This window comes from Hypanus sabinus, chromosome 12 (genome assembly GCF_030144855.1).
Source record: "Hypanus sabinus isolate sHypSab1 chromosome 12, sHypSab1.hap1, whole genome shotgun sequence".
NCBI lineage: Eukaryota > Metazoa > Chordata > Chondrichthyes > Myliobatiformes > Dasyatidae > Hypanus > Hypanus sabinus.
Genome location: NC_082717.1, coordinates 105,029,798 through 105,043,102, shown reverse-complemented (window position 1 = coordinate 105,043,102; position 13,305 = coordinate 105,029,798). Strand labels below are relative to the sequence as shown.

The 13,305-nt window shown below is 44.6% G+C and overlaps 1 protein-coding gene across 2 annotated transcripts in view; it reads right to left on the bottom strand.

Annotated features, from left to right (window-relative positions):
- LOC132403220 (zinc finger protein OZF-like) overlaps positions 1-13,254 on the bottom strand; it is a 46,658-nt gene extending 33,404 nt beyond the window's left edge. Inside the window, exon 1 of one of the 2 annotated variants that reach the window (XM_059986622.1) lies at positions 13,116-13,254. In XM_059986622.1, the coding sequence (XP_059842605.1) occupies positions 13,116-13,134 (19 nt within the window). In that variant the 5' untranslated portion in view covers positions 13,135-13,254. Of the gene's footprint in view, positions 1-12,464; positions 12,954-13,115 lie in introns of those variants that run through there. The other variant, XM_059986624.1, reaches the window with a different exon arrangement.
- Between the last annotated feature and the right edge of the window lie 51 nt (positions 13,255-13,305).

Sequence of the window (13,305 nt, the reverse complement as noted above, 5' to 3'; positions counted from 1 at the left end):
TAAGACTTTTGCACAGTACTGTTGCTATATACTAATAGACAAAGAAAGAAAAATTGCTAGAAACTTACTTACAGACTCTGTCTGTTCTTGCTGAAGCCTGTTGCACCAAAGTCTCTCACTCTAACCCTGTCCCACTCCAACAATGGCTGCTTTGTGGCCATCTGCTTACATCTCACTTCTTTTTATTGGCCCTTGCTATTAAGTGACCATTAACCTTAACGCCCTCCTGCCCTGCAAAAAGTCCCCTTTGCTTTGGAAAGCTGCCACGCAAACTCTCTCAATGAATTCTGCTCCCCGACAGACCCTGCTCGCTTTTGAAAACTGTCAATTCCATCTTTTCTCCTGCATCCAACATACTTAACAATTGTCTTTTATTTTTAAATTCTTAGTTTTGATATTCATTCATCACACTCTGTTCTCACTTTCTTCTACATGTTCCATGTATTCTCATTCATTTTCTATTCATCACACTTCACTAAAATCTCTTTTGAACAATCACTTCATTTCAATATCTAGTCATTTTTGTACAGCATTCTAATTCTTTTCTTTAAAGAACCGGTACCCATTCTACAACCCCTTTTTAAAACCACTTTATTGTCAATGAAAGGTCCTATTTGCCAATCACTCACCTTGTTGACATCGGACTGCAAAACATTTCTTTAGCCTAATAGATCCTAGAGCGTCATGTTATTGTAACCACTCCTGAGGGGCTCTCTACTCTCCAACTACAATGTGTGATCTCTCTTCATAGTTTTTTCCTCCTGTTTTACCAGAGATAATCCAGTCTTCTCACATAGTATCTGAAACGCTTTGCAGACTCGTTTAGCCTTTCGCTCCTCTAGTGCTTGCCCCCATTCTTCACAATGTTCAATTCTCATTATCATATAGTGTAGTGGTCACCAACCTTTTTAAGCTCAAGATCCCCTACCTCGGCCATAGTCAAAGGCGAGATCGGCCCCCAGATCGATCAGTTACACACACACACGCACCGGGGCAGAAGAGACCGGAAGTAAAGCTCCGCAGCCCGGAAGTAGAAATAATGTATAAACACCAGGGATACCCGCCCATTTTAGCACCGCAGACCGGTTTAATATTGACAATATTCTTGCCGACTAGCCAACAGGGGTGTGGGGGGGGGGGTGTTAAACACGACCAGAAGATAGCGATACTCGAAGCAGGTTCCTTATGTCTAGTCTATTCCGCAAATAAGTTTTAGCGGCTCCCGACACTTGTCCCGCTTGCTCACGCTTTTTCCGCTCAAAAAACTCAACGAGTTTGTCTTTAAGTGCTGGGTGCTTGGACTCAGGGTACCGAAGCAGTTTTGAGAGCTTAATTGCCTCATCAGACAGCCTCTGCCCACCAGCCGCCAGACGCCCTGGCCAGGTGCGGCTGGTCGTGGGTGGGGTGAGAGGACAAGGTCAGGGTGGGAGGTCCCTGTGCCGGAGCCGCGGCGGTTCCAGTCCAGAGAGAGCGACCGAGTGAGGAGTGCAACAGGGCACCCGCCCGCCCCCCTCTTGTAGGGTCTATCAGCCGACAAAAGTTTGTTTCAGTACATCGCAGCGAGGTAGCTGCTCTGATACTTACGGAACCCTGAGCCTGAATTAGATCGTCTGCGAATATTTTAGCACCGGGTTCTCCACGAACATTCGGTGTGGTGAACAGGTTTAGAGGCGGCGCCCATCTGTCCGCACTCCAAGCCGGTAGCAACAGCTCTTCCCGCCGGCCGTGCTCCGGGCCAGTAGCATCGGCGGTTCTCGCCGGCCGCCCGAGGCGAACCAGTGATCCCTGGTGCAAGGGTATCACTGCGTTTAGGCAACTGATGACCTCGCGTGCATTCAAGTTCAACAGTGGGCGTGACAGGGAATGAGGAAAGGTGCAGCTGACTCGTATCGTTTCCTCGCGGCCCGGTGGTTGGGGACCACTGAATTACACTGTGTAAACACAAAGTACATTGCAGATGGTGTGGTCAAATCAACACGTACAAACAAGCTGGATGAACTCAGCAGTCAGCAGGTTGACCGCTCATTTCAACGGATGCTGCCCGATCTGCTAAGTTCATCCCAGCTTGTTTATACATGTTGAATTACACTGTGTATCGTGCGGGGAGCTACATGCATGCGCACTGAGCAGAAAGAACGGAACTAAAACCCCGCAACCCGGAAACAATCTCTCAACAGTATTTGTGTATTTATTTTTGATGTTTTTTTCGGGATCTACTGGGGGAGTCTCAAAGATCGACCAGTCGATCGTGATCGAAGGGTTGGCGACCACTAATCTAGTGTAATTTATTCCTTTGACAAATATTTTCAGTCTGTACCTCTCAATCTCTGTGACTTCTTTATTCAACTTGCCTAATCCCTCAGCCTCCTTCCTTGTCTCCAATAGTTGAAAGATCTGGCTGGACACCTGCCTTTTTTTAAAACAGTTTTTTTCTTTCTACTCATGCTTTTTCCTCACCCGTGCTCCATCACTTCTGATATTCCTACAGGAACCTAAATGTCAATGTATCCTCACAACTATGGTCTTATTACTTTGTACATCTGGCTCGCTGGCTGACCCCCAAATGCTGCTTTTGTTTTGGTTTAACACGGGAAGTGATTCCCTTGTTAGCTCCTGATGCTGCTGCCCAGTCCTGCAGGATCCGACAACCTGTGGCTAAAGGCAGTAATTCAATGCAGAGTTCCATCTAGCACATGTTATACATTTCATTACATTTACATCGGACAAGTATCCCCACATTTTATATCTCCCTACCTTTAGCCTAGACAAACCAATTACAGTTACTGGTCCTCCAGAACTATCTTGCACTCTCATCAAAGATACTGAATCAAGTTTATTCGCCATATACATTTACACGCAACAAATAAACACATTCAATGATAATTAAGAATAAAAATTATCTTAAAATAAAGTCAGAAGGACAGATATGGAATTAAATGTACATTCACACATAAATACCAGCATGTATTTATAATGTAAAGACCATTTTAAAAAGTGGTTTAAATATTAATTTGTTACATGTCACTGCAAGAAACCTGAGGAAGATTAGAGTATTAAAATGATTGTGTGTTATCTTTTCATATGATTTGTTACAGAAATACTTGTAAAATATCCGGTTTAACAAAGAATCAGCTTTCCTGAGATAGGAAGTTTGTGCATCACAAGAATATAACGGTTGGGTAAACAACAAAAGGGAGAGCAAGGCAATTCCAGGCAACATAAAAGACAGGAAATAAAACAGTGAATTACACCACTAAATTAACCTACCAACCAGCGCATTTTTAGGAAACTTGGGGGGGGGGGGTGGTAAGTTAGTGTTGAAATAGGAGGGGCTGTGACAGAAACATTTCAAATGTCATTAGAAACAAGGATGGTGCCGGAGGATTGGCGTATTGCTCATGTTGTTCCATTGTTTAAAAAGGGTTCTAAGAGTAAACCTAGCAATTATTAGCCTGTCAGTTTGACGTCAGTGGTGGGTAAATTAATGGAAAGTATACTTAGAGATGGTATATATAATTATCTGGATAGACAGGGTCTGATTAGGAACAGTCAACATGAATTTGTGCATGGAAGGTCATGTTTGACAAATCTTATTGAATTTTTTGAAGAGGTTACGAGGAAAGCTGACGAGGGTAAATCAGTGGATGTTGTCTATGTGGACTTCAGTAAGGCCTTTGACAAAGTTCCACACAGAAGGTTAGTTAGGAAGATTCAATCGTTAGGTATTAATATTGAAGTAGTAAAATGGATTCAACAGTGGCTGAATGGGAGATGCCAGAGAGTAGTGGTGGATAACTTTGTCAGGTTGGAGGCTGGTGTGCCTCAGGGATCTGTATTGGGTCCAATGTTGTTTGTCATATACATTAATGATCTGGATGATGGGATGGTAAATTGGATTAGTAAGTCTACAGATGATACTAAGATAGGTGGCGTTGTGGATAATGAAGTAGGTTTTCAAAGCCTGCAGAGAGATTTAAGCCAATTAGAAGAGTGGGCTGAAAGATGGCAGATGGAGTTCAATGCTGATAAGTGTGAGGTGCTACATTTTGGTATGACTAATCAAAATAGGACATACATGGTAAACAGTAGGGCATTGAAGAATGCAGAGTAACAGAGTGAGCTAGGAATAATGGTGCATAGTTCCCTGTGGATCTGTGGGGATCTATCTATCTCATGTGGATAGGGTGGTGAAGAAAGCTTTTGGTATGCTCTCCTTTATAAATCAGAGCATTGAGTATAGGAGTTAGGATGTAATGTTAAAATTGTACAAGGCATTGGTAAGGCCAAATTTGGAGTATTGTGTGCAGTTCTGGTCACCGAATTATAGGAAAGATGTCAACAAAACAGAGAGAGTACAGAGAAGACTTACTAGAATGTTACCTGGGTTTCAGCACCTAAGTTACAGAGAAAGGTTGAACAAGTTAGGTCTTTATTCTTTGGAGCGTAGAAGGTTGAGGGGGGACTTGATAGAGGTATTTAAAATTATGAGGGGGATAGATAGAGTTGATGTGGATAGGCTTTTTCCATTGAGAGTGGGGGAGATTCAAACAAGAGGACATGAGTTGAGAGTTAGGAGGCAAAAGTTTAAGGGTAACACGAGGGGGAATTTCTTTACTCAGAGAGTGGTAGCTGTGTGGAACAAGCTTCCAGTAGAAGTGGTAGAGGCAGGTTTGGTATTGTCATTTAAAGTAAAATGTGATAGGTATATGGACAGGAAAGGAATGAAGGGTTATGGGCTGAGTGCAGGTCGGTGGGACTAGGTGAGAGTAAGCGTTTGGCACGGACTAGAAGGGCTGAGATGGCCTGTTTCCGTGCTGTAATTGTTACATGGGAGCACCCAGAGGAAAAGCATGCAGTCACAGCGAGGAGGGGGCAGGATTGAACATGGATTACTAAAGCAGAGAGGCAGCAGCTCTACAACTTGTGCTCCAGGCCACCTTGAAGACCCACATGGAAGGATTTGGAAGGTCAGCAGCTTGGTCACTATCTGAATTTGGAGTTGATTGCAGTACTGGCTAAAAGATTGTGGTCTTTCTCATTCCAACAAAGAAAGACTTGCAGCTTAAGATCTATATTTTACTTTACTTTTATTGTCACCAAACAATTGATACTAGAGCATACAACCATCACAGCGATATCTGATTCTGCGCTTCACATGAACTTTGTCATGGTCAAGTTAAAATTTTGCGGCAAAAACCCTCTCCCAACCAAATAAAAATAAGCAACAGATCGGGTGCTTCTACAAGTAGCCGTTACATGGAAAATAATCTCAAAGGGCTTCACAGTAGCAGAATAAAAGTTACCTGAAAAGTGGACAACAGCTGTCTCAAAATTGTAAGGAAGCTCTTCAAAGCAGAAGTGGAGTTAACGTTTAAGAGGGAAAATCCACGATTAAGAAGAGGTACCTTAAGGCATGGCTACTACTACTACTGGAACAACCAAGGAAAAGCAGAAGATAAAAGTTGAAAATGAAGAGTTACATGTCTAGAGACATTACAGACATCCACAGATAGGTCAGAAATGCAGTACTGTGCATATATGTGTCTTAGACACATATATAGCTAAAGTGACTAAGACCTTTGAACAGTACTGTAGTAATTTTTATTTATTGCACTGTACTGTTCCACAAAAAGAACATAATTTCACAACTTTCTTTGCTCCTGCTGATTTACAAAAGCTCTCCCATTCACATTGACAAATACAATACTGAGCAAAGACCTTAGGCATCCTAGCTATATACGATATTCGCCTAAGACTTTTGCACAGTACTGTGTATTTGAACAGACCCGTTTTAATTTAGAGATTTTGGAGAATGAGAGGGGAACTGAGTGACGTGTGATGAACATCAGGATATGGGCAAAAGTCTTTTGTATCAGATTGAAAAGTAAAAGATAGTGTACTGTCTATGATCGTAGTAACAGAACTCGTAATGAGAATTCTGAAAACAGAGACCCACAATTGTCTTTGTGACAGAAAGGTTAAAGGGTACAAACAGGCCATCAAGATTATAAAATAGTGCCCTCTTCTTCATGCAGTAAAGGAGAAGAAAAATGAACTGGCAAAGGAATGGAGTTTATGGCTGCAAACAAATATGATGGCTTCAGGTCTTTCTACTGTTTCACTTAAGGAGACTGCGGTTGATCTCACAAAGCACCTGTTAAACAAGCAGACTGGTAACGCACACAGTAGGGTTGAATGGGGATAGTGTAAATACACAGCTATTCAGTGTGCACAATGAACCTGAAGCCTTCACAGAATAGACCATAAATAATACAGGTAGCCTTGAAGGGGTCCTTTGCAAACAACCACAGAGTAGCAAAAAGAAGGATTCATCAAACTAATGGACAGACTGAATCTAAAGGCAGGGGACACCTGCAATAAAGATAGGCAGCATGAACCACCCTCCAAGACTACCCTGGCAGTGCCCTTCAGTATTTACCATCTTGCTGTTCCCCCCCCCACTTATAACTCCTTTGCTGAGTGCCCTTCAAAGCGTGTCCCCAGTTCTTCACCCCTCCACCAAAGGGAAACTCCAACAGGCTCGTTGGAACAATTTGCCACGAGAATAGATTTTCCGAAAACGGAACTATAAACCTTTATCATTTTCACCCTCAGTGAACTGCAGATACTTGCTCATTGAGTATAGAAAAAGGTGAGATTGTGGAGTTTTAAATACCAAAGAAATTGGAGAATATGTGGGGCAGGCAAGGGGGACAATGTAGCACACCAAGATGTCATTAAGGTTTAATGACTAAAGAGGTGCAGCCTCAAGGGACTCCAAAGCCAATTTTTTGTATGTTGTTATCTGCCCGTTAGCCCAATCATCATAACTGAAAGTGAAATAATGATCTCACCATTAAATCTTCTTTCCAAGTTTACCTCCAAGAGGACCACAACCTTGTCGTAGGGTTTGGAGGCTTGTGTGCCTCAATAACCCGGAGAGCTTTGTTGGCTGGAGTCAGTGCCTTCTACTTTGATTCCAGGTAGGGTCACCCATGCCAAGAATTGGGGGTTCAGCACAGGGCAAACAACCCTGACTGGTCAAAAAAATTGTTACAGAAACAGCAATAAAGATGGAGGACCTTCACTGCTGCCCTAAGCACCAGCAGCGTAACGGGCAGTAAGTAACTCTCCAAATAGAACCTTCCCTGCAGCATCACCTGCGCACTCAAGATCAGCCCCCTCACTTTTGCTTTCGTTTTTACTGCTTTCTCCATTGCTCTTTTCATGTTGCTAGCCTTTCACGTTTTAGTCTTTCTCATCTTTTAAGAAACACAAGATTTCTGTTCTGCTGTTGTCGTCGCTTCCCCTGCACTCCTACAACAGCTTCTAATCCTTCAGCAACCAACATCCAGGTTTTCCTTCTGCTGAAAGGGAAGTCAAACATCGACGCCCCCTTTTTCATTTCGCCAGCTACAAAGAGATCCCACCTTTCGGAAACCCTTTTCCACCTTCTGTAGGGACTACTCCCTGGTCTGCTCACCCTTCCTTGACATTCTAGCCTGCAACCACAGGAGATGCAACACTTGTCTTACACCACCTCCCTCACCACCCTCCAGGGACCTCAACAGCCCTTCCAAGAGAAAAAAACATTGATCTGCATGGACAGTATAGATGAGGTGACCAATTCACAGAGAAGCTGCACTCTGTCCGCAATGGCCACTCAGAGCTCCCAATTGTATGCCATTTCAACTCCTCTTCCCACTCCCACACCAACCTGCCTCTCCTTGGCCTTCCCCAATGCCAGGATGAGGCCCAATACAAAACAGAGACCCTGGCAGTCTACAACCCAATAGAGAAAACACTGAATTTTCCAATTTAAGATCATCCTCAGCACCTTAACCCACACATTACCATTATCTTTCCTTCAAATCCTCCTCCAGTCCCATATTTTTGTCCCCTTTCCCACCCCTCCCTTCTCCACAAACTCAGCTAATTGGGACAGCCACTTAATTTGGCCAAAATGTACTGGTCCAGATGTGTCCCAAGTAACAGGCATCCACTACCTTTCACTTTGTGTTGAACAGATCAGATTAAATGTTGTTACAGCAGCCATATTCTGCACAGCTCAGCCCCGAGGAAACACCGGATTGCGCACAACTACACTTGGCAAGGACCAATGAAAGAAGTTAGGTTTCAGCAAAGCAATCATTGTGTGAGAAGGCAAGTAATTATTCTTTCTTATTACACATTTAGAGCAGGTAGGATACTGAAATGCTCCTCTTGCAAGATTTGGGAAGGCAGGGTCCCTTCCGACTACATATGCACGAAGTGATCCAGCTGCAGCTTCTAACACCCCACGTTAAGGAGTTGGAGCGGGAACTGGATGAACTCTGGATCACTTGGGAAGCTGAGGGGTTAACAGACAGTACATACTGGGAGGCATTTGCACCTGAGGTGCAGGACTCAGGAGACTGGGTGACTGTCAGGAGGGCAAAAGGGGATGGGCAGCCAGTGCAGAATACTCCTGCAGACATTCCTTTCAACAACAGATACACCGTTTCAGATGCAATTGGCTGGATGACCTAGCAGAGGAAAGCCAGAGCAATTGGGTCTCTGGCATCGAGTGTGGCTTTGTAGCTCAGAAGGAAAGGGGGGAGAAGTGGTGACTTGTAACAATAGGGGCTTCACCGGTTAAAGAACAGAAAGGAGGTTCAATGGAGGAAAATGAGATTCCTGGATGGTTGGTTGCCTCCTGGGTGTCAGGGACAGGGATATCTCAGATTGAGTCCACAGCATTCTTAAGTAGGCAGGTGAGCAGCCAGACAGAGGTCATGGTCCATGTCAGTATCAGTGACATGGGTAGGATGGGTGATGAGGTCATGCAAAGTGAGTTCAGGGAGTGAGAGGACATGACCTCCAGGATTATGATCTCAAGTTTGCTACTGTTGCTACATGCTAGTGAGGCCAAAAATATTATGATCACACAGTATAACACATTGCTAAGGAGTTGATAAAATAAGGAGGGCTTCAGATATTTGGATCATTGGGCTCTCTTGCAGGGAAGGTGGGACCTGTACAGAGGAGATGCTTTGCACTTGAACTGGAGAGGAACTAATATCCATGCGGGAGGATTTGCTGGCGCTGTACAGTGGAGTTTACACTGGAGTTGCTAGAGGGGGATGGTCACCAGAGCACCAGAACAAACAGTAGAGCGGTTGTGGAGAAAGATGTTGTTAAGCCTACATACAACGTCAAGAATTGAAAGGTCGAGCATGGTGGGACTAACGTTCTGGGCTGCGTTTATTTCAATGCAAGGAGCACTGTAGGATCAGCACGTGGAATTATGATATTGTCGCCATTAGTGAGACTTGGCCGCAGGAGGGGCAGGACCAGCAAAACTATGTTCTGGGGTTCCACTGTTTTTGATGTGATAGAGCAGGAGGGATTAAAGGTGTTACTCATCAGGGAAAATACCACAGCAGTGCTCAGTCTGTACAGATTGGAGAGCTCATCCAGCGAGGCTTTATGAATAGAACTGAAGAATAAGAAAGGCACGGCGATATGAATAGGATTATATTATAGACCACCCAACAGTCCATCAGATTTACAGAAGCAAATTTGTAGAGAGATCACACACTGTATAGCATAGCAGGTAATTTTAACTTTCCACATATTGACTGGAAATCCCATACCGTACAAGGGCTGGATAGGAAAGGGCTTGTCAAATATGTTCAGGAAAATTTCCTTAATCAGTACTAGGAAGTCCCAACTAGAGAGAATGCAATACTAGATCTCCTATTACAGAATGGGACAGGGCAAGTAACAGAAGTCTATGTAGAGAAACACTTTGCATCTTGAGATCATACTGCCAACAGTTTCAAGGTAATTATGGAAAAGGATACGTCTGGGATAGGCCAATTTTGATGATATCAGAAAGGATTTGTCAAGTGTGGATTGGAACAGGCTGTTTTCTGGCAAAGGTCTACTTGGTAAGTGGGGGGCCTTCAAAAGTGAAATTTTGAGAGTACAGAATTTGTATGTCCCCGTCAGAATTAAAGGCAAGGACATTGGGCTTAGGCAACCTTAGTTTTCAAGAGATATTGAGGTCCTGAAGAAAAAGAAGGAGATGCATAGCAGGTATAGGCAGACAAGGACAAAAGAGGTACAGCAAAGGAACTGCAAGAGAACACTTAAGAGGGAAATCAAAGGGCTTAAAAAAGGCATGAGGTTGTTCGAGCAGAAAAGGTGAAGGAGAATCCTCAGGGCCTCTGCAGGTATATTAAGAGCAAAAGGATAGCAAGAGGCAAAACTGGTCCTGTGGAAGATCAAATTAGTAATCTATGCGAGGAGCTGAAAGAAATGTGGGAGATCTTAGATGGATTTTTTTTTTGCATCTGTAGTTACTCTGGGGCCGGACACAGAGCAAAGCAGCAGCAAGGTCATGAACCCTATACAGATTACAAAGGACATGTTTGCTGTTGGATAAATCCCCTGGGTCTGAAAATGTGTTCCCTCAGACACCCTGAGATGCTAGTGCAGAAATTGCAGGTGCCCTAGCAGAGATTTTAAAACATCCTTAGCTATGAGCGAGGTGCCAGAGGATTACTGATGTCAGGCTCACCAGCCTATAATTTCCTGGCAGATTCCTCAAGCCTTTCTTAAAAAATGGAACAACATTAGCCTTGCAGTTTGCTCCCAGAAACTCCAGCCATTGCTGTTCTGTTGTCATCTCTGCTAGTGTGTCTTTCCAATCGACTTTGGCCAGCTCCACTCTCTGTAATTCTTTTCAGTCTAAATCTGACTTTAGCTTCTCTCTCTCAAACTGCGGGGTGAAATATCCCCATCACCCAGTTTCCCATACCCCTGCCAAATTAGTTGAAACCCTCCCCAACAGTTCCAGCAAAAGGTATTGGTTCCCTCTCTGGTTCAGGCGTACTCGTTCTTTTTGTATAGGTCAGAAATCTGAAACCCCACCCCCTGCACCAGTTCCTTAGCCACACATTCATCTGGCAAATCATTCTTCTCTTACTCTCACTGGCAGAAACCCAGAGATTACTACACTGGAGGTCCTGCTTTTCAGCTAGCTCCCTAAATTCTCTCTACTCCCTGCCCCTTTTCCTACCTATGTCATTGGTGCCAATATGTACCAAGACATCAGGCTGCTCACCCTCCCCCTTTAGGATGTTGTGGACCCAATCAGAGACATCTCTGGCTCATCTGGGTGTCTCTAATGCATCCATAGAATCTCATGTCCACTCCTCTAAATATGGAATCCCCTATCACTACTGGACTCCTCTTCTCCTTCCCTTGCTCTACTTTAAATACACCCAATTACTTGGCTTCCACAACGTCTGTGGCAATGAATTCCACAAATTCACCACCCTTTACCTAATGAAATTCTTCCTCATCTCTGTATTAAAGGGACTTCCTTCTGTTCTGAGGCTGTGCTCTCTGGTCCTAAACTCCCCCATTATCGGAAACTTCCTCTCCACATCCATCCTATCTAGACCTTCCAATATTTGATAGGTTTCAATGAGATACTCCCTCATTCTTTTAAACTCCAGTGAGTACAGGCCAAGAGCCAACAAACACTCCACATGTGTTAACCCTTCCATTCCTGGAATCATTCTCGTGAACCTCCTTTGGACCCTCTCCAATGCCAGCCCATGCTGTCATAGATAAGAGCCCCCACACTGCTCACAATACCCCAAGGGCAGTCTGACCAATGCCTTATAAAGTTCCAGCATTACATCCTTTGCTCTTATATTCTAGTTGTCTCAAAATGAATGCAAACAGTGCATTTGCCTTCCTTGCCACCCACTTAACCTGCAAGATAACATTTAGGGAATCCTGCATGAGGACTCCCAAGTCCCTTTGTGCCTCCTCTGATTTATGAATTTTCTCATATTATATTCCACTTGTAAAATACAGTACATCAGAATGTAATAGGACTGAAAAATAAAACTCTGGGATGGCGGTGAATTCCCTGCCGGATTCAGTCACATACTATCCCAATATTAAGGAAGAGCTGGCAATACATTTTGCATGCGTAATTGCTGGTGGCATGCTGCAATGAAAATCAATATTTGAACCATTTTTATTTGTCACAAGATTTATAGAACTGGAATTGTTCACATCACTTGAACCAATGTGAAATTTATGCAGGGCTCACAGTAATCTGGCTTTTATGCATCACGGTCAATTTACTTAAGAAAATCCTGCTCAAAAGAAACACGTTTTGCAACTTCTTCCAATAAAAATATTTGCATTGAACCTGTAGCACAAATACTAATAGCATTATTATTGTTTTCATTTTCTTCCTCAGCTCAGGCTGGTACAGGTATAGCAAACCACGCTCATTTCTCAATCGCTGGGAACTTTCAGACTATTCCAGTGGTGTTCTGTCGCTTTCTGGCGATTTACATAAATATTGCCGTGTACGCCTAATCGCTTGATCCTATTGTGTAGTGACTTTGGGATGATACCAATTGCAGATATTATTTCGGCATAATTATTATTACCATTACAGTGATGATCACGAACGACGGCTGGAGAATTACACCATCACCTCCACAATGTCGTGCTCCGATGTTACCGCCGCAAGCAGCAATCTACCCTCCGACACTGTTGTTTACCGAACACCATGGATTTAAATTAAAAACAGTAAATACTGGGAACAGACAATAGATCAGGTCACATCTGTGAGGAGACTAAAAGTTACGTTTCGCATTTTCGATGGAAGCTGGTCAACTCTGATTGCATCTGCTTGGATGCTGACTGACTTGCCCTTCTGTTTTTATTGTAGATATCTCCGTGTACATTGTAATCGCCGCTGGTATTCAATCTCGAGTATAATGGCCTGCCGTTACGGCAAGTTGGACAGCCGAGCAGCGGATTCCTCCCTGGACTCTGACCTGACAGACCGTGTCCGGCGCCACTGCAGCCTCAGTGGGCCGCAATGTCACGCTCCGCGCTTCGGCCAATGCTCAAATCGCCCCCGTTACTCCGCCGCCGCCTCCCCCCCCCCGTCTCATCGCCTCCGCGCTACCGTCGGCACCGACGCCCACCGCCAGACGCCGGTGTCTGACAGCGGCGCCGCCCCGCCCCGCCCCGCCCCCCGGGCCGTGACCGGACACCGGACACCTCGCCAGCGCGGAACGGCGGCTCCTTACCTGCGGCGGATCCGCGCATGTGTACGTCGCATCACCCGCGGCGGGAGACCTCACCCCCCGCACCGACGTTACGTCACCACCGTCCTGGGTCGGTCGCCGCGCACTGGCTGGCTCCGCGGGCAATTGGGCTGTTTCTCTCGCGCGGAGCATTCTGGGCGATATCGCAGCCATTTTCGACTGCCCCTTTACC